Source organism: Scyliorhinus canicula, chromosome 21 (assembly GCF_902713615.1).
Source record: "Scyliorhinus canicula chromosome 21, sScyCan1.1, whole genome shotgun sequence".
Taxonomy (NCBI): Eukaryota; Metazoa; Chordata; class Chondrichthyes; order Carcharhiniformes; family Scyliorhinidae; genus Scyliorhinus; species Scyliorhinus canicula.
This window is the reverse complement of record NC_052166.1, coordinates 43,242,088-43,268,678: the sequence shown is the minus strand read 5'-3', so window position 1 is coordinate 43,268,678 and position 26,591 is coordinate 43,242,088. Positions and strand designations below refer to the sequence as shown.

General features: G+C 44.1%; 1 protein-coding gene across 10 annotated transcripts in view; it reads left to right on the top strand.

Moving 5' to 3' along the window:
- Nucleotides 1–26,591, top strand: part of LOC119955747 (spermatid perinuclear RNA binding protein) — a 215,304-nt gene that overhangs the window by 167,562 nt on the left and 21,151 nt on the right. For all 10 annotated transcript variants that reach the window (XM_038782268.1, XM_038782274.1, XM_038782273.1 and 7 more), the window contains 3 exons: nucleotides 5,324–5,532; nucleotides 11,196–11,363; nucleotides 24,569–24,703. In XM_038782268.1, the coding sequence (XP_038638196.1) occupies nucleotides 5,324–5,532; nucleotides 11,196–11,363; nucleotides 24,569–24,703 (512 nt within the window). The remainder of the gene's footprint in view (nucleotides 1–5,323; nucleotides 5,533–11,195; nucleotides 11,364–24,568; nucleotides 24,704–26,591) is intronic.

Sequence of the window (26,591 nt, the reverse complement as noted above, 5' to 3'; positions counted from 1 at the left end):
TTCACCCGGAGGTGCATTTCCTGCAGGAAAACACTTCTGCTCTCAAACATTTCAAGTGTGGGAACACCGCTTAACTAGCCCATTTAGCCCGCAGACATTCCATGGAACTATTCTCACCAAAGGCTTCCGTCTCTCACCTCGAGTCCTCCACCATCACCCTTAGGCTCCGTCCCTCCCCACTCTAAATCGAGCCTACCCAAGATGGCCCCCGCCCTGTCGATAACCAAGCTCACCCTCCATATCTGCCTCTTGCCATGCATCCCCCTTTCCCTCTCTCCACCCCATCTCCCTCTCTCCACCCCCAACCAGCCTCCTCCCACACTGGCTTAAAGCCCTCCCCTGCCCCCGCCCCCACACACACACTTCTGTTCCCTAGCATTTCTTGCTTGCATGGTGACTCCAACCTGAAGGCCCTAATCCAAAAACCCACCATCCTACCTGGACCCGCCTCCCCGGTTGCTTCTCTCCAGCCCTCGCATCCCCCCCACCCACGTTCCCCACACCCAATCCAACACCAGAAACATCACCCCAAAATGGCCCCATACAGATCATTCTCGAGCCGCCCCAGCCTACAGCAACTCCTCATGCACTGCACAGAGCATATACAACAGAGTGCAATACAATTAAACACTATACCAACAACATCAAAGTGCCCCCTCCAAACAAAGCAACAAATTAACTTCAATGCAAAAAAAGGGAGGTGCAACCACCCACAGAACATCCTTGCCCAATAGGCAAACAGAAACAGAACAAAATTCGACAGAGACATAATTTGCCCCCCCCCCCCCCCCCCCCCCCCGGGTCTCATAATATTCCCGACCCTCGAAAGTGACCTAAAGACACAGCACCCCAAACCGAATCTGGCGCCCGTACAATGCTAAGTTGGCCTCGTTGAAGCCCTCCCATCTCTTACCAGCTCTGGACAAATGTCCTGATAAATCAGAGTTTGGTTTCCTTCCCAATCACAATCCCGCTACGCCCTGGCCTACCTCCGATCTTTTCCTTGTCCTGGAGCTTGTGCATATGCACAATCACCACCCATAGTGGCTCCCTCGCTCTTCACCTCTGCCTCAGGGGCCTATGGCCCGATCCACCTCCGGGACCTTGACCAGCACCTTCTCGTCCCCCAATCTGGCCAGCATCCTCTCAACATAGCCAGTTATACTCGTTCCCTCCACTCCCTCCCACGTGGGTAATCCCACGATCTTCAGATTTTGCCACCTGGACATGTTTTCCTGGTCCTCCAGCTTTGTTTGCAACATCTTGCACATGTCCCCAGAATCACCATCTCCACTTCCAGTATAACAACCCAATCACTCTGGTCAGACACCACCTTCTCGATCTCCTGGATCGTCATGTCCTGCACCTCCAGGCTCTTCTCCACCCATTCCAAAGTCCCACGAAGAGGTGCATTGTCCCCCTAAATTGCCTTTGACCAGTCACTCTACATTTCTTTACGGTGCTGCTGCAATTCGCCCTTAATGAAGCTCATCAACTGCTCCATTGGCAGCTTTTCAGTTGATGACTATCCTCCCATCTCTGTCATTTTTGCAATTTCTACTGCAACACTAGTCTCCTCCAACTCCTTAGCCAGGGCTCTCTGTCTTCTGTCAAGTTGGTAGCCTACAGACATGCCCATCCGGGGGGAAACTAAACCCCTCCGCTATCCGCACAACTTTTCCGCTGAAATTTCCCAAAGTTCAGGTATATGGGGCCAAAACCAACGCCTTCAATCATGAGCCACCCTGTGTGCGACCACTCACTACATGACCGCCACAGGAAGTCTATCTGAACTACTTCTACTGCATTTACATCATTCCTTAAATAAGGTGACCAGTACTATACACAATGCTCTCAACAATGCCCTGTGCAACTGAAGCATAACCCCCCCCCCCCCCCCCGTAATCAATTCCCTTCACAATAAATGATAACATTCTTATTAGCTTTTCTAATTACTTGCTGTACCTGTTTGTCATTCATGCACTGGGACACCTCGATCCCTCTGTACCTCAGAGGTTTACAATCTCTCACCATTTAAATAATAAGCTTCTTTTGATTCTTCCTGTCAAAATGGACAGTTCCACATTTCCTCGCATTATACTCCATTTGCCAGAATTTTGCCCACTCATTTAAACTACATATTCCCCTTTGTAGCCTCCTTACATCTTCTTCATAATTACTTTCCTACCTATCTTTGTATTGTCAGCAAATTTTGTAACCATATCTTCAGTCCCTTCATCCAAATCATTTATATAAATTGTAAAAAGTTAAGGCCACAGCACCATTCCCTCTGGCACATCACTCTTCTAAGTTATTGGAATCTGGAAAGTTATTGGAATCTGGAAAACATTATGAAAACATCTGTGGCTATTGAAACTGAACCAATCAACAGTTAAGAGGAAAAGTAATTACTTAACAAACAATATTAAAGGATGCATGTGAAAGGCAAGTTAATGAGATAATAGATCCAGAGAGTACCATCAAAGATATATGCTTCCAATTCTGTTTCTAAAACTGAGTGGTTCATAGAGAGCATTTTTAGCTATATATTTCAGTTTGGGTAAAATATTGGCTGTTACAAGTTTGACATTGTAGCTAGCTGTAATGGGAGCTATTTAAGGTGGCTAATTAAGAGATGTGAATAACTCAAACACGTTGGCATTTGAAATAACTTGGAACTTTTAGTTTGCATCACAATGAGAAAGAGGCATCGCAATACAGTGCAACAACATCTTGCATTTACAAAAAGTGAAATTAAAATATTGGAAAAACTTAGCTGGTCTGGCAGCATCTATGGAGAGAGAAACAGATTTAAAGTTTCAAGTCCAATATAACTTTTCTTCAGAACTCAAGTCATATTGGACTCTAAATGCTAAATGTGGGCGCGATCGAATGGCCATATTGCACCTGAAAAGGCAGAGCACCCCGGCGCAACGTGGCCTATAGAAGCCGAAAGACCCTGCTCATGAGATCTATCCAGCTCGCAATGCCTCAGGAGAGCTAGCGTGACATTGCGATATGTCACCTTTTGGCAAATCTTGACAGCTAGTCTTACTTTAATATGCAGTTCCCTGACACACCTGAGGCATTGGGATCTATCCCCTTCACCTTGGTGATCTTGGGCAAGTGTCGTTCAGTACTGGTCTCCACAAACCAGACAGAATTACACTTGTGGTGGTCTCCTTGGGGATCGGAGCCCCCGGTGCTTGCCCCCTGGGCAGGGTGGTACCCTGGCAGTGCCACTTGTGTGCCAGCCTGATACTGAAAAGGTGCACAGGTGCCGCTGGCAGGGACACTGCCAGGCTACCAGGTTGGCAATGCCACGGTGCAAGCTGGCATTTTTCTCGCAACTGCGATCAGGCCGTGGGTAACCTGCATAGTGTCCGGGAAGGGCCCCGAGGATCCTCTCACCGTGAGTTGGGGCTGGGGAGGTTGGGGGTTGCTTATGGGACTCCAAAGAGTGTGACACCATTTACAAGCGGCGTCCTGATCTCTCGTTACGCCAAGGAGTTCCGGTGTTCAGAACTCCTTGGTGCAGAAAACGGGGCTACATTCCCCGCTGAGACCCCCTATCTATCCGGGGCACATTAAATAGCACTATGAGCACCAGGAAACACATGGATAAATGAGCTCACTATGGAACTTTGGTTCTTGGTTCCCTTTAGCTAAATCACTCTCACTCTCGCGCTCTCTCTCTCGCTCTTGCTCGCCACAGTTGCTGCCAGACCTACTACGATCTTTCAGCATTTGTTTTTAATGTCAGATCTCCAGTATTTGCTTGTATATTTCAAACTATATAACACGTTTTAGCATGATAAAAAAAATTCAAACATGAGGTTGAAACAATTAAAGGCCTTGCTGTAACAAGTGGAATAAAAGAAGAGGGGTGATCGAAAGGAGGTCAGAGTCAGATCAAAGGACAAGGTTGAAGCGGTTTGTAGCAGTCAAGAGGGAACAGGATTTTGTCGAATTCAGTGGGTTGCGGGTGGGCGGTGGTGATAGCATTGGGGTGGGAGCCAATAGATTTTGACTAGAAGAGTTGTAACTGGAGAATGGGGCAAACAGGCGAACATTGAAAATGTTTGAGCCTGGAATGACACAGGCGTGCAGCTGGTTGTGAGGTATAGACTGGTGTGGAAGAAATTTGCTGAATTTTGGTATGTAATTTGAAGTTCAGCTCTTGGGTTAATCAAGATGCCCATGTAAGGTTATTTCTTAATGAGCAACCAAGGTGGTGGGCAAAGTCTGGGTCAAGTTGCAAGGTTTGTGATAGGAATTAGTTGTTTTAAGTTTTGCTGCTGTCAGAGTGGTAGTCAGGTAGCCAAGTGTGGGTCAGGTAGCTCAGGGTGGTGGTTGACCGGAAATTACCGACAAAAGGAATGATGATAGGTACAAACCATAGCAGAAAGTAGAAAATTTTGAGGTGGACATTTCAAAAACATGGTGAAAGAGAGATTTTGAAACATTGGATAGCAGATATGGGCGGCATAATGGTTAGCACTGTTACCTTACCACGCCGGGGACCCGAGTTCAATTCCAGCCTTGGGTGACTGTGTGGAGTTTGCATTTTCTTCCCAAGTCTGCGTGGGTTTCCGTTGGGTGCTCCGGTTTCCTGCCACAATCCAAAGATGTGCAGGTTAGATGGATTGACCATGGTGTTCAAAAGTGTGTATGTTAGGAGGAGTTACGGGGATTTGGTGGGGGAGTGGGCCTAGATAAAATCCTCTTTCCGAAGGTCGGTGCATTCTCTGATGGGCCAAATGGCTCCCTTCAGCACTGTAGGAATTCTATGGTTCTTATAATGTTAGAGGGGTATAGGGAAACATTCTGAGGGATAAACTGTTAATAGTGGAACAAAGAGAGTGAGAAACAGTGAGTTACCCAGTATAAGAGGAGCGAAGAATATATTGGGTTGTGTATGGCTGGAGTGAGGTTATGGACGAAGTCCGTCTAGTGGACCATAAATTAATTGGATATTCGAAAAAACAGGGTGATAGAAAGTAGGCCTTCTAACAACAATGGTGAAAATTTCCCTGTACATTGCTGCAGTGTACTGTGGGCAGATAAGACTATTTCAATTCCCAGTAATTTGCCATTGAAATACTTAATTGAAAGAGCATCTAGTGGATACACAGCAAAGAACGGCCAGATTACTGAGGACACATTGTAAGTCCTGTAAATAAAAACTGTTTTATACATTTTAAATCTTCCTCATGTTAAAACGTCAGGTGGAAAAATTGTGATAATTTCTAAAGCAGAAGTATGTTTTCGAACAAAAACTTTGAGGACTTTTGAGATTTTCTTTTTGCACTTTTTGTTCCAGTAATGGAAAGCAAGGCAATAGATGTTAACCAACCTATGAATGCTCTTATGAGACTGAATCAAATTAAACCTGGCCTGCAGTACAAGCTTCTTTCACAGTCTGGTCCTGTGCATGCACCTGTCTTCACTATGTCTGTGGATGTTGATGGAAAAACCTACGAAGCCTCAGGACCATCTAAAAAAACAGCCAAACTTAATGTAGCAGTTAAGGTAAGATAATAGCAGCTTCCAGTAATTATATTTTTTGCTTGTTGGAGTAAATTTTGAGAGGGTTGGTTTGGGGGGAAATGCTCATGGATAGGAAATTTCCAGAGGAAACAACAATCAAATTTACTGCATCATGCCCAGTGCAGGCACGGCGATATAACAAATTTTAAAGTTATATTTTTAAAGAATGAACAAACACCAGTGCTATTCCAATAGCTGCAATCTACCATGTGACTTTTGACATTTGAACTGTAGACAACTGAGCCTGCAGCCTATATCCAATTAAATATGTACCAGAGTGAGGGGAGCTCACAGCTACTTATGAAATTCACATATCTCATGTTTGAGGAAGGGCCAAAACCTACAGACAATGGCGTTTTCAGGCAATCCTTCTCCATGTTTCACCGGGACATCAAAACGCAATGGATGTTAGAGGAATATGGTCATTGGTTAGGCATATGGACGATAAAGGAATAGTGTAGAGGGACTTTAGAGGGGTTTCACAAGTTGGCGCAACATCGAGGGCCGAAGAGCCTGTACTGCGCTGTAATGTTCTATGTTCTATGAATGTGAAATAGACCCCATTGACCTTTCGTTGTATTGTGATGAACCTCATTCAAATACAAAGACCATGACAGTATCAAACTCTCTATGTGAAAAGCCACAACACAAGATAGTTATCAGCCTAACAAACCACCTTATCGCGAAAGGACTTTGGATTGTAACATGTCAAAAATCACACTGGTAAGACTGCCACGTTTTGTGCCTGCTCTTAAAACAGCAACAATCAACTCTGCAGTCAGAGACCAGCAGAAAGTCATCAAACCAGCTGCAGTCAACTGAGTAATCGATGTAATAAACAGCCATATCTTAAAAGTCGTAGAAGGTCTCTCTCCAAACTGTTCCAACTTCAGGTTTACCAGAGAGCCAATCTACTGAAAATTCAATTACAAGAAGCCTTGGCAGCTTACTCTGCTTGCAAGACCTTTGCTTACAGGACCTTTATGTAAAGCATCAACTCATCTAAAAACCTACAGGTTTGCACAAAAGAGACCGTGTGTGTTGCATCGTGTTTTTGTACCTCCAGGGCAAGTATGCCATATTACATATTTATTTTAAAAATTCATAGAACAACTTGCTAATGGGATTATTTAAATTAGGACAACCACTCTGAAGATAGAAACACATACATCTTAAATACAAAACACCTTGATCACAGACAGTAAGAAAACATAAATTCTGTCCGTGACATTCCTAAAATGAAAGTTATTGTGTACTGCGTAATTAATTCATTTCAGTCTGTTTTGGGTTACAGTAATGTTGCAGCTTGAAACTTGCCACAAATATCTCAAAACTGTTGGTAAAAGAAGTTCTCCACAAATCATAAGTCAAAGAAATGAAAATGAAATGAAAATCGCTTATTGTCACAAGTAGGCTTCAAATGAAATTATTGTGAAAAGACCCTAGTTGCCACATTCCGGCATCTGTTCGGGGAGCCTGGTACGGGAATTGAACCGTGCTGCTGGCCTGCCTTGGTGTGCTTTAAAAGCTAGCTCTTTAGCCCTGTGCTAAACCAGCCCCTCGTAATTGAGCCTAAGTAGGAAATGTTAATAAAAACATGGATGTCGGGGGGTCATTCTGGGCTATGTAGTTCACCAAACGACAAAAATGTTTTCACACAAATAAGCTGGTTGAGACATGTTCGATGTTGTTTGATAAATCTATGGTTTCCATTAAGGTTGGGTTATCTTTATCAAAACTGACGCTGCATAAGTTTATTACCAACCTCAATTCTTCCATCGGGTAGATTTGCATATGACCCTTGATTTTAACATGGATAAAATACAATTTTTTAGTCCAGCTAGTGTCTGTATTTTTGAGTTCCATTGGCTTCCATTTCTGGCCTTGGCAGAGCCTAAACATCTGCTTGTGCCAAGCACCATCCTAGATTCCCTGTTGTTTATGTTTCTCATTGCTGTCTTAGATTTATGCAACTTTTTATTGTTTTATTTCAACAATTCGCGCTGTTCAATGTGACCACAATGACGGCTTCTTTAGGTATTTCATAGAATCCCTACAGTGAAGAAGGCAGCCATTCGGCCCATTGAGTTGCCACCGGCCCTCCGAAAGAGCACCCTACTGAGGCCCACTCTATGCCCATCACCCCAGCTAACCTTTGGACTGGGAGGAAACTCGCGCAGACAAGGGGAGAACCTGCAAACTCCATGCAGACCCAATGAACCCGGAATTGAACCCGCGTCCGTGGCGCTGTGGGTAGCAGTGCTAACCACTGTTATATTTTCAATTGATCCAGTCTTCTTCCTTTTGCCAGTCACCGCTTGATATACTAATATGATATAAATGAAATACAGGATGCAAATTCCTTAAAGGATCAGTGTCGCCAGGTAGTTTTGCTTCTATGTGCTGTTAAAGACTGATGACATCTGTATGTCATCTATTGTCGTAATATGCTGGTAGAGTAGTTTATTGATAAATCTCACTAGGCTTCAGATTTGTACATCATGGGTTCCCACAGTTTCCCTCATATGGGGAGTTGGGAGGAGGATCCCACTTGAGCCTCAAAATGCGTTTTATGCACCATTTGAATATATTTAAATGTCCTGCAGGAGGGAGAGGGTGAAAACTGAGCAATACCTTGACACTGCACCCTACTGCTGCCTATGGACAGTGGGTATTTTGTGTGAGATAGGGAGGGGGTGTTGTTGTTGGACCCCAATCTTTTAAAAACCATCGTTTTTGGCAGGGTGTGCCTAGGGTGATGTTGTGAGACCTGCCCCTTAACTTGTTTTTAGCTAAGAAGCTGCCCTTGGGGCTGCAGCTTCCACCCACTTTTTCACCCTTGCTACAATACTCTGCAAAAATAAAATCAGAAAATTACACCCTCTGCCTTTTCCTGTCGAACTTTAAGGTCTTATCATGCTAGTTTGTAATATTAACAGAAGAACAAAAAGCTGGAAGCCAGGTATTCACTTAATCTTGTCACTGGCAAAGGAATGAAGAATGGGAAATTGTAAAACCGGAATTCTGTCACAATAAATAATAGTAGTTTGAATATTCTTGTGAAGAAGGCTGATTGTTTGTGCATCATATTATTAACTTGGATGATTGGAGAGGAAATCTGCAGTTTTCAGCATTAGTTGTGAACCAATTTTGTTCCAGGTTAAGGCTTTTTTTTGCTGAGGTTTTGCATCTACTTCATATAAACTTTTGCCTGCTATTCCTGTTTGCTGGGACCTTGCACATTAAGAACCAACAATTTTGCACAGTCCTTGTTTGAAATGAACAGCTCCATCACCATAGGGGCTGGTTTAGCACACTGGGCTAAATCTCTGGCTTTTAAAGCAGACGAAGGCAGGCCAACAGCACGGTTCAATTCCCGTACCAGCCTCCCCGAACAGGCGCCGGAATGTGGCGACTAGGGGCTTTTCACAGTAACTTAATTGAAGCCTACTCGTGACAATAAGCGATTTTCATTTCATTTTTCATTTACATTCAAAAGGAAATAATGTGATAACATTTTGCATGTATCGTCCTCTGTTTGTTATAATGGGATACAAAAGATTTGTCTTGCTCTCAAATCTTTTTCAGTTCATAATGACCAATAAGACTGATATACTTTCCAGCTGGTTAAAAGTGCTTTGAAGTTTCTTTTGAACATTTTGGTCTCTGAGCTTTATTTATAGTCAAGCAACACCACATGACCATTTTCAATTTTTCCATTATGCTAATGTGAAATTGGTGTAGCTGGACTAAAACATAACTTTTAATGTTTCCACTGCTTTGGGAACGGTGCCTTACTTGTGCTAATGTCCCCATGGTAGCTGAAACCAAGAACTTTATGTGGGGATTGTTAATTACGAACCTACATTTCACCACATTGACCATTCCAAATGAGCAATTTCTGTCACATCAGCCTTTTCAAAGCTCGCTAATAATGAAAATTGAATGCTAAAATAGCCTACGTTCCTGTGTACTACTGCTGAAGAAATTTACAACGCTAATGCTGTCATTTATGATTTTGAATAATAGCTTTAAAGGTTGTTCCAGGTTCTTCGGTTTTAAACCAAATGTAGAATGACCGAGGTTTCCCTCAAGACAAGCATCTCCCTGAAATACTGTCTCACAAAAAATTAAGATGGCGAATTTGCAGCCTGTTCCAAAGTCTTTAATTTTCCAGCAATACATCCATGAAGGCTTGTGAACTATAAAAGGCAGATAACGGGAATTGAACCTGGGCTGCTGCCTTGTTCTGTATTAGTGTGTCAGGAGAATATCTGAGTTTGAGCCAGTAGTTTAATTGAAATACTTACTTTACTAACCAGCTTTATTATTACCAAGTTCAAGCGTAGAATTCTAATATATGAAGCTGTTTTATGTTCATTGATCCAGTCAAAAGAATTATCCATTTATAATTTTTGGGGTTGATTGGTGTAATGTTTTGAAAAATTATGTTTGCTGAATTAAAGCATCTGTATGTATCAGAAATATTCTTCAGTTGGTTACTCGACAATCCAGGGGCTGGATTAGCACAGTGGGCTAAACAGCTGGCTTGTAATACAGAACAAGGCAGCAGCACAGGTTCAATTCCCGTACCGGCCTCCCTGAACAGGCGCCGGAATGTGGCGACGAGCGGGTTTTCACAGTAACTTCATTGAAGCCTACTTGTGATAAGCTATTATTACTATTATTATTACAATGGACTGTGACAATCCTGATTTCAAGTGTCATGTTTTGTAGCAAGTTACTTTGGGTAGTGTTAATGTGGCCGAAATTTCAACAGACTATCTCCATGAATAATATTTTACATTTAAAAAATGTGTTCTTTCATGAGATGTGGGTGGCATTGGCAAGGCCATCATTTGTTTCCCACAAATTACCGTTGAACTGAGTGGCTCATTGGGTCATTTCAGAGGGCAGTTAAGAGTCAGCAACATTGTATGGGTCTGAATTCGCACGTAAGCCAAACTGGGTAAGGATTGTAGGTTTCCTTCTGGGGAAAAAAATGAATGAATTAGGTGGATTTTTACAACAATCAACGATAGTTTCATGGTCACCATGACTGAAATGAGTTTTCATTTTCAGTTTTTTTTATTATTAATTGAATTTGAATTCCACCAGCTGCCCCTGCGGGATTTGAACCCAAATCATCAGCCTGAGCCTCCAAATTATGAGTGCAGTGCAATTACCACTATGACACCTTCTTCCCCTTTAATGCTACTTTTACTGTACAATAGCCTATTTTTTATTGTACTGGCAATGGGCTAGTAAGCTAGAAATCATGACAAATTGCAAAATTGAATGCAAAAAATCTAATTTTTTGGTTAGCAACAAGAAAATGGCCAAGTAAAATGCTGAATTGTTGTAAAACCCTACATGTTCGCTTGTATTTTTGGAGCATGGAGCCTATGACCCCTAGCTGAGCTCATTACATGTCATTCCACTTAACTAGGACAACAAAGGGTTAAATGTTTTGTCAGTGTCTGTCAAAACCATGAATAAACGAATAATAGTAATATTGAATTTAGACATGCAATGGAGTGAGTGCTCTGAAAGCTTAATGAGGTTATTGGAGTTTTTGCACTGGGCTAGAGAAACACTTGAAGCTTCCAAATTTTTTTTAAAAATTTTTGTCACTGTTATTCCAGGTACTTCAGGCAATGGGCTGTCCAACTGGTATGGATTTGAAGATGGGTTTTGAATCTCAGGAAATGGAAGAAAAATCCTCAGCCGATGATAAGAATGAAACTGTTTCTACAAACTCTAGCAATGACACAGTTGGCTGTGCTACGACGGCCAGCACCAATACTCTAGAGGTACCCGATTTCAAATACCTAACAATAAATAGGTAGACAGAATCAGTTAATTATTTTGCTATTATAATTCACAGTTTTTAGAAATTTGACTTTCTTAGTTTCAAAGTAAATTAAGTAAGTGTTCACTAATATGTATCAGGTTTAACCAAAGGTTACTTCCCTTTTGTTAATGGCGTGATAATCACCCAGGGGTAACACGGACTGCAAATGGATGCAGTTGTACTTGAAAGAAGGCTCCAAACTTTGATGTTAGTTCAATATGCTTTATTGAACTTGTTAAGCAGTGCACACAGTTCGCTGTGGGTTTGACACTCTACTAATCTAAGCGCGCTTACTATAACTAACTGGACCAGACTAGCTCTGAGCCACGTGTAGAAGGTGCGACCTGATACATATACCCTGACTGTTACTACAGTTGTCACCAAGAGGCAGAGTGTTGGTGGATCTGGTGGTGGGCAGGCAACTTTACGCAGTGCCCTTCTGTTGCGCCTGACAATGGAGCCATCAGCCATACGAACTACAAATGATCTGGGAGCAGCCTGTCGAAAAACAACAGCTGGAGCTGACCAGCCTTCATCAGGTAACTGGATCCGAACAGCATCTTCCACAGATAGCACAGGCGAATCGGTAGCATGAGCATCGTACGTCAGCTTTTACCGGTTCCTGAGTTTCTGCACCTTTTGCAGCACTGGGAGGTGATCCAGGTCTGATGAGTATATGGCTGGAACAGTCATCCGCAGTTCTCTATTCATGAGGAGTTGAGATGGAGACATACTGGTGGACAGAGGGGTTGCCCTGTATGCCAACAGCGCACGGTTGAAGTCTGAAGCAGAGTCCGCAGCCTTGTAGAGCAGTTGCTTCACTATATGGACCCCTTTCTTAACCTTCCCGTTGGACTGCGGGTAGTGTGGGCTTGAGGTAATGTGGTTGAATTGGTACGACTTGGTGAAATTGGACCACTTTTGGCTGTGGAAGCAGGGACCATTGTCACTCATGACAGTGAGTGGAATACCATGACTGGTAAATGTTTCCTTGCAGGCCTTGATGACTGTCCTTGACGTGAGGTCTGACAGCTTCACAACTTCCGGGTAATTTGAGAAGTAATCTATGATGAGCACATAGTCACGCCCATTGGTGTGAAAAAGGTCAATTCCCACCTTGGACCACGGAGAGATCATAATCTTGTGTTGCTGGAGTGTTTCTTTTGTTTGAGCAGGCTGGAAACGCTGGCAGGTCGCACAATTGAGGACCATGTTGGATATGTCCTGGCTGATTCCAGGCCAATAGACAGCCTACCGGGCCCTGCGCCTACACTTTTCGACACCTAGGTGTCCCTTGTGGATTTGTTTGAGCACTAAGCTCTGCAGACTGTGAGGAATAACAATACGATCTAGCTTAAGGAAGATCCCCTCAACGACCGTCATGTCCTTCACATGAAAGAACTGAGGGCATTGCCCTTTTTGCCAGCCATTTGCAAGGTGGTGCATTACACACTGCAGAAGAGGGTCTTTAGAACATAGAACAGTACAGCACAGAACAGGCCCTTCGGCCCTCAATATTGTGCCGAGCCATGATCACCCTACTCAAACCCACGGATCCACCCTATACCTGTAACCCAACAACCCCCCCCCCCCCCCCCCCCCAACCTTACTTTTATTAGGATACTACGGGCAATTTAGCATGGCCAATCCACCTAACCCGCACATCTTTAGACTGTGGGAGGAAACCGGAGCACCCGGAGGAAACCCACGCACACAGGGGGAGGACGTGCAGACTCCACACAGACAGTGACCCAGCCGGGAATCGAACCTGGGACCCTGGAGCTGTGAAGCATTTATGCTAACCACCATGCTACCCTGCTGTCCTTTGGCAGTCTCTTCACGAAAGATGATCACTCTTTCATCTGAGGCCGGGAGGTTTCTGGCACACAGCTGCACCTGTGCCTCAATCTGACGGATGAAGTCAACCTGTTCACAGGGCGAGGTGATGGAGCGGGACAGGGCATCCACAATTATCAGCTCCTTGCCTGGTGTGTGTATATTAACTCAAAATCGTACCTTCGGAGTCGAAGGAGAATGCGCTGAAGCCTGGGCGTCATGTCATTCAAGTCGTTATGAATGATATGGATCAAGGGTCTGTGGTCAGTCTCCACTGTGAACGTTAGTAGACCGTAGATGTAGTCATGGAACTTTACAATGCCGGTTAGGAGGCCCAGGCACTCTTTTTCTATTGGGCGCACCTCTGTTCAGTAGGAATCATGGCCCTTGACGCATAAGTAACTGGAGCCCAGGACGAGGAGTCATCCCTTTGGAGGAGCACCGCACCAATGCCGCCCTGGCTTGCGTCCGTGGAGATTTTCGTTTCCCTGTCCGGGTCAAAAAACGCTAGTACCGGAAGAGTGGTGAGCTTTGCTTTGAGCTCGAGTCACTCTGCTTGATGTGTGGGTAGCCACTGGAATGCAGTGGACTTCTTCACCAGATGCCTGAGAACCGTGGTGTGTGAGGCCATGTTGGGAATGAATTTTCCCAAGATGTTCACCGTTATGAGGAAGCGTAGAACCGCCTTTTTATCTTCCGGGATCTTCATGGCGTTAATGGCCTTGACCGTGTCCGAATCTGGTCGCTCACCCTGCTGGGATATCTGGTCGCCCAAGAACTTGATGGTTAACATGCCAAAGGAGCACTTGGCCTTGTTCAGCTTGAGGCCATTTGCATGGACATGTTGAAAGACTTGTTTGAGACGAGATGTGGAACTCGGGGGTCGTGGACCATATGTTTACATCATCTACGTAGTCACGCACACCCTCAATGCCCTCCATCAGCTGCTCCATGATCCTGTGGAAGATTTCAGAGGCTGAGACAATGCCGAACGGCATTCAGTTATAACTACCTGCCAAATGGTATGTTGAATGTGCCGAGCGTCCTGCTGGACTTGTCCAGTTGTATCTGCCAGAAACCACACGATGCATCTAGCTTCGTGAAGAATTTGGCGTGTGCCATCTCGCTGATCAGTTCCTTCTACTTCAGGATCAGGTGGTGTTCCCACATTATTGCCTGGTTAAGGTTTTTGGGATCTATGCATATCCGCAACTCTCCTGAGGGCACCATCATACAGACCATCGAGCTGACCCAGTCAGTCGGTTCCGTCACTTTGGAGATGATGCCCTGGTCTTGGAGCTCTTGTAGCTGTGCCTTTAAACGTTCCTTCAGAGGAGCCGGCATGGTGCATGGATTACAGGCGTGGCATCAGGCCTGAGTAGGACCTTGTAGCAGTATGCAGAGTGCCCATTCCATCAAACACATCTGGATATTGAGCAAGGATGTAATCGATGTCAGCCTGAAGATCCACATTGGAAGAAGACACGGCATGGACTCGCTGTACGAGGTTGAGTAGCTTGCATGCATGGGCACCAAGCAGGGATGCCTTATCAGGCTTGACGATTTAGAATCGCAATGTGACATTGATGATCTGGTTGGAGACGAATTGATGACAAGATCCTAGTGCACTTATGTCATTGCTATTATAATCGAGGAGCTGGCAGACTGGCGGAAGAATTTTGGGTTGCTTTTTAATGTGGTCAAAATCAACTTGAGAGATGAGATTGGCAGAAGCACCAGTGTCCAACTTGAACTCAATGCTGCATTGATTTACGTGTATGACAGCACGCCATTCATCCACGGAATCCACATTGAGGATAGATAGGCGTCTTGCTGAATTTGAGGAGGCATACTTGTATGTCGTGATGATACCCACACGAAAGGGGGACTCCAGGCAAACGTCCTCTGGATCTGTAGTACTACCAGGATCAGAATCCAGTAAACCTTACTGTACACCTCAAACGCGCTTGCGTTGGAGTTGGGATCGCTGACCCTTGACTGGTGGCGCAGACCTGCTCAAGGCTGCATAATGTTCAGGCTTCCAGCAATTTAAACATCGCCTGCCTTTTGCAGGGCGTTGCCCCTTTAAGTGGGCGGTGCCGCAGTTCAGGCACGTCATGACGTTGAGGTCGTTGCGCTCCATGCGTCGTCGCACATGCGCAGTGCAATCAGCCGACATTCGCACCTGCGCAGTTTGGTTTTCGGCCGCTTTGTTCTCCCGTTCGTGTTGCGCATGCATGGGGCCCCGGGAAAAGCGCGCAAAATGGCCGCTTTCATTGATACTGAGGTGCTGCATCCGGTAGATGGCCTGTACACACACTGCCTCGTGGGAGGCAAGTTTTTCATATTCTGCCGATTTGAAACGGGCTTACCGATTTCTCGCATGCTCATGCACTATACACGTCTCGATTGTAACTGGCAGGGTCATGTGCTTAATTTTGAGGAGTTGCTTCCGCAAGGAATCGGAGTGCACCCCAAACACGATCTGATCCCTGATGATTGAATCAGCGGTTTCACCATAATTGCAGGACTGTGCTAATATACGGAGATGAGTTAGAAAGGATTGGAGAGGTTCCTCCTTACCCTGAAGGCGTTGCTGGAAGATATAGCGCTCAAAGTTCTCGTTTGTTTCGACTTCACAGTGACTGTCGAACTTCTCCAAAACCGTCTTGAATTTGTTCTTGTCCTGGCCGTCGGTAAAATTAAGTGAGTTGAAAATCTGGATGGCTTGGTCCCCCACAATTAATTTTTCTGGCATCGGGCGCATCCTCGAGGTCTGGGGCCTCAATGTAGAGAAGGAACCTTTGCTTGAAGACCCGCCAATTGGCGCCGAGATTGCCGAAGATCCATAGCTGTGGAAGGGCCTTGATTTTCTCCTTGCCGCTGGAAGGCACTTGCTGGTCGTCATGGAATCACTCGAGGTAAACCACTTAGAGAAAGCCTGGTACCATGTGTTGTTCCTCGTGTCTTAATAAAGCTCATAGTCTCAAAGGTGGAGAAGATGCTTTATTGTGAATTTGTTCTGTCTTCAGAGCTTAGCTTACGGCTACCTCAAATGCTGCCTGCTTGTCCTGCTCCCAGTTCTCCCTTCCGTGAAGTGTCCTCACTTCCTGTCCCTGTGTATTTATAGCTCTCCTGTGCTCCCTCTAGTGCTTGCTCAGTTGTATTGCATCGACACTGATACACAATCACCACAGTACCATGTTGTGTTAATCACCCTGGGGTAACACGGACTGTAACTGGATGCAGTTGTCGTTGAAAGTAGACTCCAAACTTTGATGTTAGTTCAACACACTTTATTGAACTTGTTAAGCAGTGCACACAGTTCACTGTGGGTTTGACACTACTAATCGAAGCGTGCTTACTATAACTAACTAGACTAGACTCGCTCTGAGCCACGTGTAGAAGGTGCTAACTGATATTTACACCCACTGTCGCTACAGTTGTCACCAGTGGAAAGAGGCAGAGTGTTGATGCCTCGTGTGTTTTATAGTGGGAGCCCACCTTCTAGTGTTCTGCCTGGTGATTGGTTGTGTTCTGTCCCGTGTGTTGATTGGCTGTATTGGGTGTCTGTCACTGCCCCACTGTATCTCATTATGTGCATGAGTGCATATCATGACAGTTAACACTTGGAGTTCATTTGAAAATAATCATGTTGGCGATAGTTACCTTTCACTTCCAGAATTATGCAATTAGAAGATCAGATAGAAAGTCTGACATTTCAAAGTGTAAGTGCTTTAGCACGTGTAACTATTTATAACATGCAATTATATATAACATATAATATATAACATGCAATTGTAACTATTTTCCGAAAAACTTGTGAAGCAAGGCAAATCAATTACCTTTAGACAATTGGTACGACTTGGCGAAATTGGACCACTTTTGGCTGTGGAAGCAGGGACCATTGTCACTCATGACAGTGAGTGGAATACCATGACTGGTAAAGTTGGTGGACAATGAGGGAGGTTGATGAACTTTCAAGTTCCATCAAGTTGAAGTGATGACACAAAAATATGGCTAAAATTAGTAATTGTGTGTGCACTATTTAAAAAATGCGTATTCACATAGTATATTTCACTTACAGTTGAGTGGTCAAGTTGCTGGAGTGTTTTTGATTGAGCACTGAAAGTGGCAAAATTTGATTACTGCTTAATGCAGAAAATGCTGGCTCAGCAAAAGCATTCAAGTGCAAATGGACCAATTTCTGCTTTAGCAAAGTGTGATAAATATGGATTGGGAAATAGATTAAAAATTGTTTGATCAGATCATGGATAATGGGGTGAGCAAATTGGGCTAAAATACCTTTCCTCCTTGTGTAAGCACACATTGGGATTGTGTCTAGCAAATTTAGGATGAGAAATAAAATGCCTGTGTGGTGTGAATTTAGGTCTCAACACAAGTATCCTCCCTATTCGGCACACAGATCTTTAATTGGACCAAATGAGTGTGAATTTTTATGCTTCTGTTCAGCAATTTGAAGCTGCTTTTGCACAAGCCCAGTTTTGAGGTACCATTATACTCTGAAATTCCGACACCAGCCAACTTTATGACCAGTTGAGAAATTTTATTTGATGGATCACACCCAGTCGAATTAGATTAGTTTTACCCAAATTTGTTTGGTATTAGGCTATTTTGGTTGGCAGCCACTCGAGAATATGAACTTCCAAATCCAGATTCAGTGCCAGGCTTTTATGACCATTCACCATTGTGCACCAAATCCCTGTTTAGACGCAATTAATACAAAACAAATTTGGATAAACCTAATCTAATTCACCTGGGTGTGGCTCTGTTTAAAGTGAATGATGATTGTGGGAAATCAAAAGCTAAAAGTTTACACTGGGGTGAAGTGGAGTTGTTGCTCATGGCTCTAAAGTTCAGGCAGATTGTCAGTATGATGTCCGGGAAGGTCTGTATCTTACTGCATCTGATGTATCTAATCTTAGGAGTGCTTGATGTCACTTTGCATGCAAAATGAAAACTATTTCCTGCCAAATATCAACTGGAGGAGAATAATTACAGTTCAGAAGAAAATACTGACCGTGACTTATTTTAAAATGTTTAGACTTTCTGCATGAATTGTTAATTCACATAAATAGCAGCTAATTATTCCTACTTCATATTTATTGCAGATTAAAATTTCAGAAAATTGAACTAAGTGCTGTTCGCTTATTATTTCACATCCTTTATTTTAAAATAAATTCAGTGTGGCCAATCCACCTACCTGCCCATCTTTGGGTTGCGGGGGTGAAACTCACGCAAACAGGGGGAGAATATGCAAACTCCACAGAGACAGTGACCCGGGGCCGGGATCGAACCATAGGCAGCAGAATTATTTTGCATCCTTTATGCAGTAAAGCAGCATTGGAAAGCACTGAATTTCGTGGTAAAATGGTCTCATTTGTGCTGTGTGAAGCACATGGCTAGAATGTATGTCTCTCAGTCCAACACAAGCACACTCCATGATCTTGAAGTTCTCCCCGTCCCCAGTGCCTCTATCTAGCCTTGGAGGGTCTTGTTAGGCAGCTGATCCACTCCCACCACTTCATATGAACGCGGTGTTTAAAATGCCAGTGAGTGTAGTTTGTGTTATTTATAAAATAGCTGGTAGCTACCTCTTCATGCTGATAGAAATTGGGGTGGAGCACATATTTGAGAATCCACCAATTGATTGGGTGCTGACATTCAAGGCAGGGGAAAAGTCAACATAAAATAAGCCTCACACTCACCTTCGCTCCATTAAACTGCACTATTGTTCTTTTGTTGAAACATTTGGCTTGTATCTCGTCACCATTGTATCAACTGGCTACTCCAGAATCACCTGGCTACCCCAGAATCACCTGGTTACCCCCAGTATCACCTGGCTACCCCCAGTATCACCTGGCTACCCCCAGTATCACCTGGCTACCCCCAGTATCACCTGGCTACCCCAGTATCACCTGGCTACCCCCAGTATCACCTGGCTACCCCCAGTATCACCTGGCTACCCCCAGTATCACCTGGCTACCCCCAGTATCACCTGGCTACCCCCAGTATCACCTGGCTACCCCCAGTATCACCTGGCTACCCCCAGTATCACCTGGCTACCCCAGTATCACCTGGCTACCCCAGTATCACCTGGCTACCCCAGTATCACCTGGCTACCCCAGTATCACCTGGCTACCCCAGTATCACCTGGCTACCCCAGTATCACCTGGCTACCCCAGTATCACCTGGCTACTCCAGTATCACCTGGCCACCCCAGTATCACCTGGCCACCCCAGTATCACCTGGCCACCCCAGTATCATCTGGCCACCCCAGTATCATCTGGCCACGCCAGTATCACCTGGCTACCCCCAGTATCACCTGGCTACCCCCAGTATCACCTGGCCACCCCAGTATCACCTGGCCACCCCAGTATCACCTGGCCACCCCCAGTATCACCTGGCCACTCCAGTATCACCTGGCCACTCCAGTATCACCTGGCCACCCCAGTATCACCTGGCCACCCCAGTATCACCTGGCCACCCCAGTATCACCTGGCCACTCCAGTATCACCTGGCTACCCCAGTATCACCTGGCCACCCCAGTATCACCTGGCCACCCCAGTATCACCTGGCCACCCCAGTATCACCTGACCACCCCAGTATCACCTGGCCACCCCAGTATCACCTGGCCACTCCAGTCTCACCTGGCGACTCCAGTATCACCTGGCTACTCCAGTATCACCTGGCTATTCCATAATCACCTGGCTAAACAGATTAGTACTTGAATTTTGATTCGGAGAAATAATTTGAGCTGACAACACATGGGATTTATTTGGATTGAGAGCTTCTCAACTCTCTTTGCCATCCGAATCCTTCCTAACCCTTTGAAGGCCTACATATGTTGGATTAATCAGGAAGAGCTTGCTCTCGATCCTTCATTCTTATGAGACAATCATGAAGGCCACCAGCCAGTTTTCTATGGGCAAGTTGCCAGGTGCTAATGGATTCCAGCCTCTCTCAATCAAATACGGAGGAACTTGCATATTTAAGAAACTCACGAGTCTCTTCTGCCTAATCTGGAACCAGGATGCTGTGCCCCAAGACCACAAGGATGCCTCCATAACTCAGCTCTACAAATTGAAAGGGAGAAAGTCCATCTATGACGATCATTGTGGAATATCACTTCTTTCAATAGCAGGAAAAATGCGGTAATTAAATTGCCGCTGGGTTGCCAACTGTAGTTAAATGTATTCCTGGAGGTTTCATCACATGACCTGTCCCCATGCTCCTGCCATTAGTTAGCCAACACATTCATCCTTGTGATCCACTGCCTTCCTATGCCAATTGAAAGCAAAAAGACTCATTAACTGATTGGATGATGCCTGACTGTTAGCCAAGCAGCCTTTTCTCCCTTGATGTTCAATTTTTTATACCTGCTAAAGAGAAATGTTTTTTCCTAAAGGGTAGGAGGGGAAGCAATCTTCTGTTGTTCACACAATTTTTCTCCATAATTGCAGTGATGTCCTGGCGATTGATCTTCGGTTCCTGGAGACTACAGGCCAATCATGGAGGGTTGGCAACCCTAATTGTCACTCACCTAATTAAGCACTCACTTAGAATCAAAGTGCAACTTCTGTGGAAGACAAAAACAATAGAAATTTAAGAAAAGTCCCACAAACTCGTATATGGTGTTTTTGATCTGACCAAGGCTTTTAATACAATAGACCGGAAAGATCTGTACAGATTCTGTACAAATTTGGCTGCCTTGAAAAGATGATCAATGTAATTTGCTCATTTTACAATGGCATGATGGCCAGCATGATATACAGTAGTCCATCATTGGATGCCTTCACTGGCACCAAGCATGGCTGTGTATTGGCTCTAGCTCTTTGCCATATATTTCTCAGCCATGCGCCATACACACTCAAAAGATCTTGACACAGGAGTACACATTCAATTCAGAATAGATGGCAACCTCTTCAACTCGCAACGGCTCAAGGCTTGCACAAAGGGTTACTATTACAGCGACTGAGAAAACTCTTGTTTGCAGATGACTATGCTCTCTTGGCACATACTCTCGAGGACTCTTTGCCGGGATGAAGGACAAATCCTATGAATAAATGTTGGACCTATACTCAATAGAGTTTAGAAGAATGAGAGATGATCTTATTGAAACAAATAAGATCCTCAAGGGACTTGATAGGGTAGTTGCCAGGAGGATGTTTCCCTTTTGTGGAGACAACTAGAACTAGGGGACACTGTTTAAGAATAAGAGGTCACCCTTTTTAAGACTGAGCTGTAGTGAAATTATTTATCTGAAGGTTGTTTATATGGAATTGCCATCCCCAGAGAATATTAGAGGCTAGGTCATTTACTTTAATCTAGGCATATTTTTGATAGATATGGGAGTTGAAGGCAATGGGGGGGGGCAAACAGAAAAGTGGAGTTCAGGCCATAACCAGATCAGCCATCATCTTAGTGAGTAGTGGGGAAGACTCAAAGGGCCGAACGACCTACTTGCATCCCTACGTCCATTGTTCCTGGGACACTCGGCTGCTTGTTGATTCCTTTGCCCTATCCTCGGAACCCTTTGACCTCATAATAGGTCTGAAGAAGACCTAGATCTTGTATCAACCTGTCCCTGACTACATACTCCAAACCCCACAGTCAAGATCAACCCCTCCGCTCAATACAGAGGATTTGCTACCTTGGGAGTATCCTGTCCAATAATGATATGCTGGAAGACAAAAATCAACCATTGTTCTGGCAAAAAGCAAGTTCAGTGTTTAGCTCACTCACAGACTTTAGAAAGAGTATGGAGTTTGTCTCAGAAAAAAAGATCAAAGTCTACCTCACAGATGATCTTGCATCACATAAAGCAACTAGGAGCATTCCACCTTCGCTGTCTGAGATCTGATTGCAACATTAGATGGGAGTACAAAATATCCAATGCTGAGGCTTTTGCAAAGTGCTGCATGCCTGGTATTGGGAGCATGCTCATCAGAATTCCCACTTTGCTGGGTGGTCATATGGTTTGCATGGAGGATTCCAACATACCAAACTGCTGTACTTTACAGCCAGATGAGCACAGGAACCTACACCACAGGACATCCCAAACCTAGATATAAAAGACAATCTAAAAGACCTTGGGGCTTGTAAGCTGGATCTGAACACATGGAAAGAAACAACCTTGGATAAACCCAAATGGAGAATTCTGTCATCATACATTTTTAACATTTGAGGAGAACAGAGTCAAGTGCCTTCAGGACTGGGTAAGCCAGTGCAGTACAGAACCAAAGCTTCCATCCATCCCTCTAGCACTGACCTCAAATGCAGTATTTGCAATTGAGTCTTAGCTTAATGATACACCTGAGGCAACCTATGGGCACTCATGGGTGCGATTCACCCCAAAAAAGACTAAGTGTAATTTTGGTTGAGTTTTTTTTTTATTCATTCATGGGATGGTGGCGTCGCTAGCTGGGCCAGCATTTATTGCCCATCCTTGAGTCATTTACCAGTCAACCACATTGTTCTGGTTCTGGAGTCACACGTAGGCAAAATGAGGTAAGGACGACAGATTTCCTTCCCTATGAACCAGATGGATTTTTTCGACATTGGTTTCATGGTCACTTTTAATTCCAGAATTTTATTGGATTCGAACCCATGACTCTGTATCTCTGGATTACTAATTCAGTGACAATACCACTATGCTACTGCCTCCCCATGGGGTTTTCCCTGATGACTTTTTGGCTAAGATCCAGACCTGGATTCACCCACATGTTGTCATTTCTTTGGGTCCTGGGGAGTTTCTAACGGATCTAGCCTACACTTAGAAATGTTTTCAACTGTGGGGACTGAACTCCCCGAGATCGGCTCCTGGGAGATCAGGGCACCATTTTGAAAGGGGGCACGGATCTCTGAAGTGAACTTGAGGGCCCCCACCCAAGGACAATTGCCATCTCCCACAGACATAGACAATGCCCCCCACCAAGTGCGCGACCCCGCTATTGGGTCGCTGAGGCGACCTTTTTCGGGAGAACCCCGTCCTGACCACCTGGGGAGCTCCAGTGACCTCCGAGACTCCCGGAATGACCATCACGCATGCTCCCTGCTTGTGAATACCAGTACTAATCGACTCCCGGTTGAAGCCTCACCAGTGCAGCCGGTGAGTCCCATTCGCCAGGAGGATTTTACGCATATTTAAATGGGTCTAATGACTCATTCGAATATGATTATCTGGATCACGCCAGCAAGGACGTGATCCAGATCGCGCCAGGCACCGTGGGTCCGATGACTCGCACTCTGCTTTGCAACTGACGCGAAGCCCGGTTTAGGACATTTCCCACGATGCAATTCCGCAGAGCACCAACATAGGCGCCAGGCGTAACAGGGTGGTAAAACCATATCACATGAGTCAAAGCAACAGGGTAATCCATATATTTTTTGTATGAATCTGTGTTTTCTAGAAATAAATGCAAAATCCACCCAGAAGTTTGTAGCAATTAATTTCCCAATTGAATTTTTATTCAAAAGTGATATGGATAAGAGTGGGATAGTTCAAAAAGAAATGCGTGTCTGGTTGGCATTTTCTTCCCCCTTGAAATTGGCTGCTGTATAATTTCATAGAGAGTTGAGGGATTAATGAAGTTTCATATTTTGAGTCTTCTATGTAGTACTCTGTATCTTGACATTTTAAATTATAGCTTTGAGGCTGTTCGATAAAATTAGACATCTGACAGGTTTTTATTTGTATGATAAACACATAGCAGCTACTTCAAATTAATTTGTTGCAGTGAAACATCTTGCGATGTTTCTGAGAGATGTGATAAGATGCTACGTATGTATAAGTGTTTTTAAGATATGGGGCTGTGCTAAATACACACTCTTCTGAGAAATAATCAGTCAGAAAGGCAAATTGTGGTATATTGTTCAGTGATGTACAGTATGCAAAGTACTGCACAATTTTACTTCTGTACTGCATTTAAAAGGTTCCAAACACATATTTGATCGATGGATGTCCCTTTATTCTGTCCAATCCTGCTAATTTGCATGCATGTTTTGTTAGTGAGATGAAGGTATTACTTTGTGAAGCCACTAGGCATGGCCAAGCACGAGAAATTAATTAACATACACAGTTAAGATAACAATGATTGCTGAAGACACCATCAGCTTATATTATTAATGTCAATAATTCCTCGCAGCTAGTTTTGCCAGCATTTGTCTTTAGTGTTTGCAGTTTAAACAGATGAATAGAAATAGACAAAGTCCATTGTAAATCACAAAGGATTTATTTTAAGACATCCTGGTTTAAATGAAACCATGCATAAAAAATTTTGTCCGTATATTTTGTTTCCCATTTAGATGAGAACACAGGGTCCTATCCTAACTGCAAGTGGAAAAAATCCAGTTATGGAGCTAAATGAGAAGAGGAGGGGTTTGAAATATGAATTGATATCTGAAACTGGTGGTAGTCATGACAAACGTTTTGTCATGGAGGTACGTTGAAATATAGCACAAAGTGTTTTTTTATGCTGGTTTTTATTTCAGGTTTACAGTTTCAACAGTATTTTGCTTGAAAATTTTTTATTGCATTTAGTTTAAAATTCTGAGATCTATCGACAGACATTGCACGGTTTCTTTTTTTTAAATGGGTTTATGCTGCCTCATGGCACTGAGGACCCGTGTTCGATCCCGGCCCCGGGTCACTGTCCATGTGGAGTTTGCATATTTTCCCAGTGTCTGTGTAGGTCTCACCCCCCACAATGCAAAGATGTGCAGGGTAAGTGGATTGACCACGCTAAATTGCCCCTTTAAAAGATAAATGGGTTTACAATATCAAATGTCACACCTTTTCAGCAGCGCATGTAAGCAGATAACAAAGAAAGAAAGTCTTATGGCTTTTGCTCTTTGGAGTACCTACTGGAGAAAGTTGAGCATTAAATGTCTTTCTTGTGTTTAAAAGATATCACAGCAATGCTATTATTCAAGCTGGAGAACTTGAGGGCTGGACTGCATTATCCACAATTAGCATGTCAATATTTTGTTTAAGATCTCCTGATATTCAAACTATGTGCACTGATTATGCTATATCAGCCAAATAATGACCTAACTGTTTATCAACAGTACATCAGCATTGACAGCAGACTGGCTGGGGAACAATTGATGGTCCAAAGTCCTTGGATTATATTACACCATGGGCGGGATTCTCCGTTTGGGAGACTATGTTCTCCCGCCGGAGCTGAATTGCAACTGGTTTACAATCCCCCTGGAAGTGCAAATTGGCGAGCAATTCAGTACTCTACGCCATGCAAATTTAAGCATGGCATGGAACACGAGGGATTTCCTGGGAATCCCGCTATGGAGCCGCCACCTTGAGCAGGCGGCCCAACAGCGGGGTCCCGCGGCCGGCCACCTACGCGACATGGAGCCTCTTTAAAATGTCCCACCCTCGCCTAAGAGCAGATTGATTGCCCAGCCCTCCTCTCCCCCCATTAAAATTGGAAGAGGGCAATTTTAAGGCGTGTCAAATTCTTGTTTGAAATGTTTACTTTCCACATGACCAAAACTTTGTGTGGGTTAAAATTGTCCTGAATCAGCTCGTGTAGCTACTGAGGTACTAGCAAGGTACCTGTCTGTCAGCTAGAGATGCAGAAATTTGAGGTGGAATAAAGTGACAGCATACGGTGTAGGAGGAATAGCACAGAGGTGGAGAAATAGGAATAACATGAGATGGAGAAAGAAAGCCATAAATTTTTAGTCAGATACAGATCCCCAGATTCAAGCTGAACAGACAGGCGATTTTGTTCTGTAGCATTGTGAGGAGTCATTTTGTTAAGTCCACTGAGCAGCAAATTTTAGAGAGGATGATGACATGGATAGTTTAATAAGAGTTTTTGATTTGTCAAACCACCATAATTGGAATAAATGTTTTTTGGAAAAACTGGTACCAACCGGAAACAAAGCAATTATAATAGTCTTTATCAGCTAATGTAATAGAGTTGAATTCTTCAGCGGTGCCTGACGATCTAAAGATATGCACTTGCCAAAGGCAAGAGAGAGGTACGTTTTAAGACAACCGTTGGTGATGAAGAAAATAAATGTGGGTTACCTTTGATCATTGTAGAGTACGGTGTATTTTTGGCAGAGGAGAATGAGACTCTATTGTGCCAAATATTGTTTTGCCAGAGCTCATCATCGGTTTCGTTCTTTGCCACTCAGAATGTCCAGATTTACCACTGTTTCTTGTGTGTCGTACAGTTCAGTGTACTAAAGACCAGAATCCAGCCTCTGAATGTTGGGTTGACATCCAGCAAAGTAGTTATGTCTGATGAATGAAATGGCAACTCTTATCAAGTCAGTGTCCTGATTTGATTAAAGATCTATC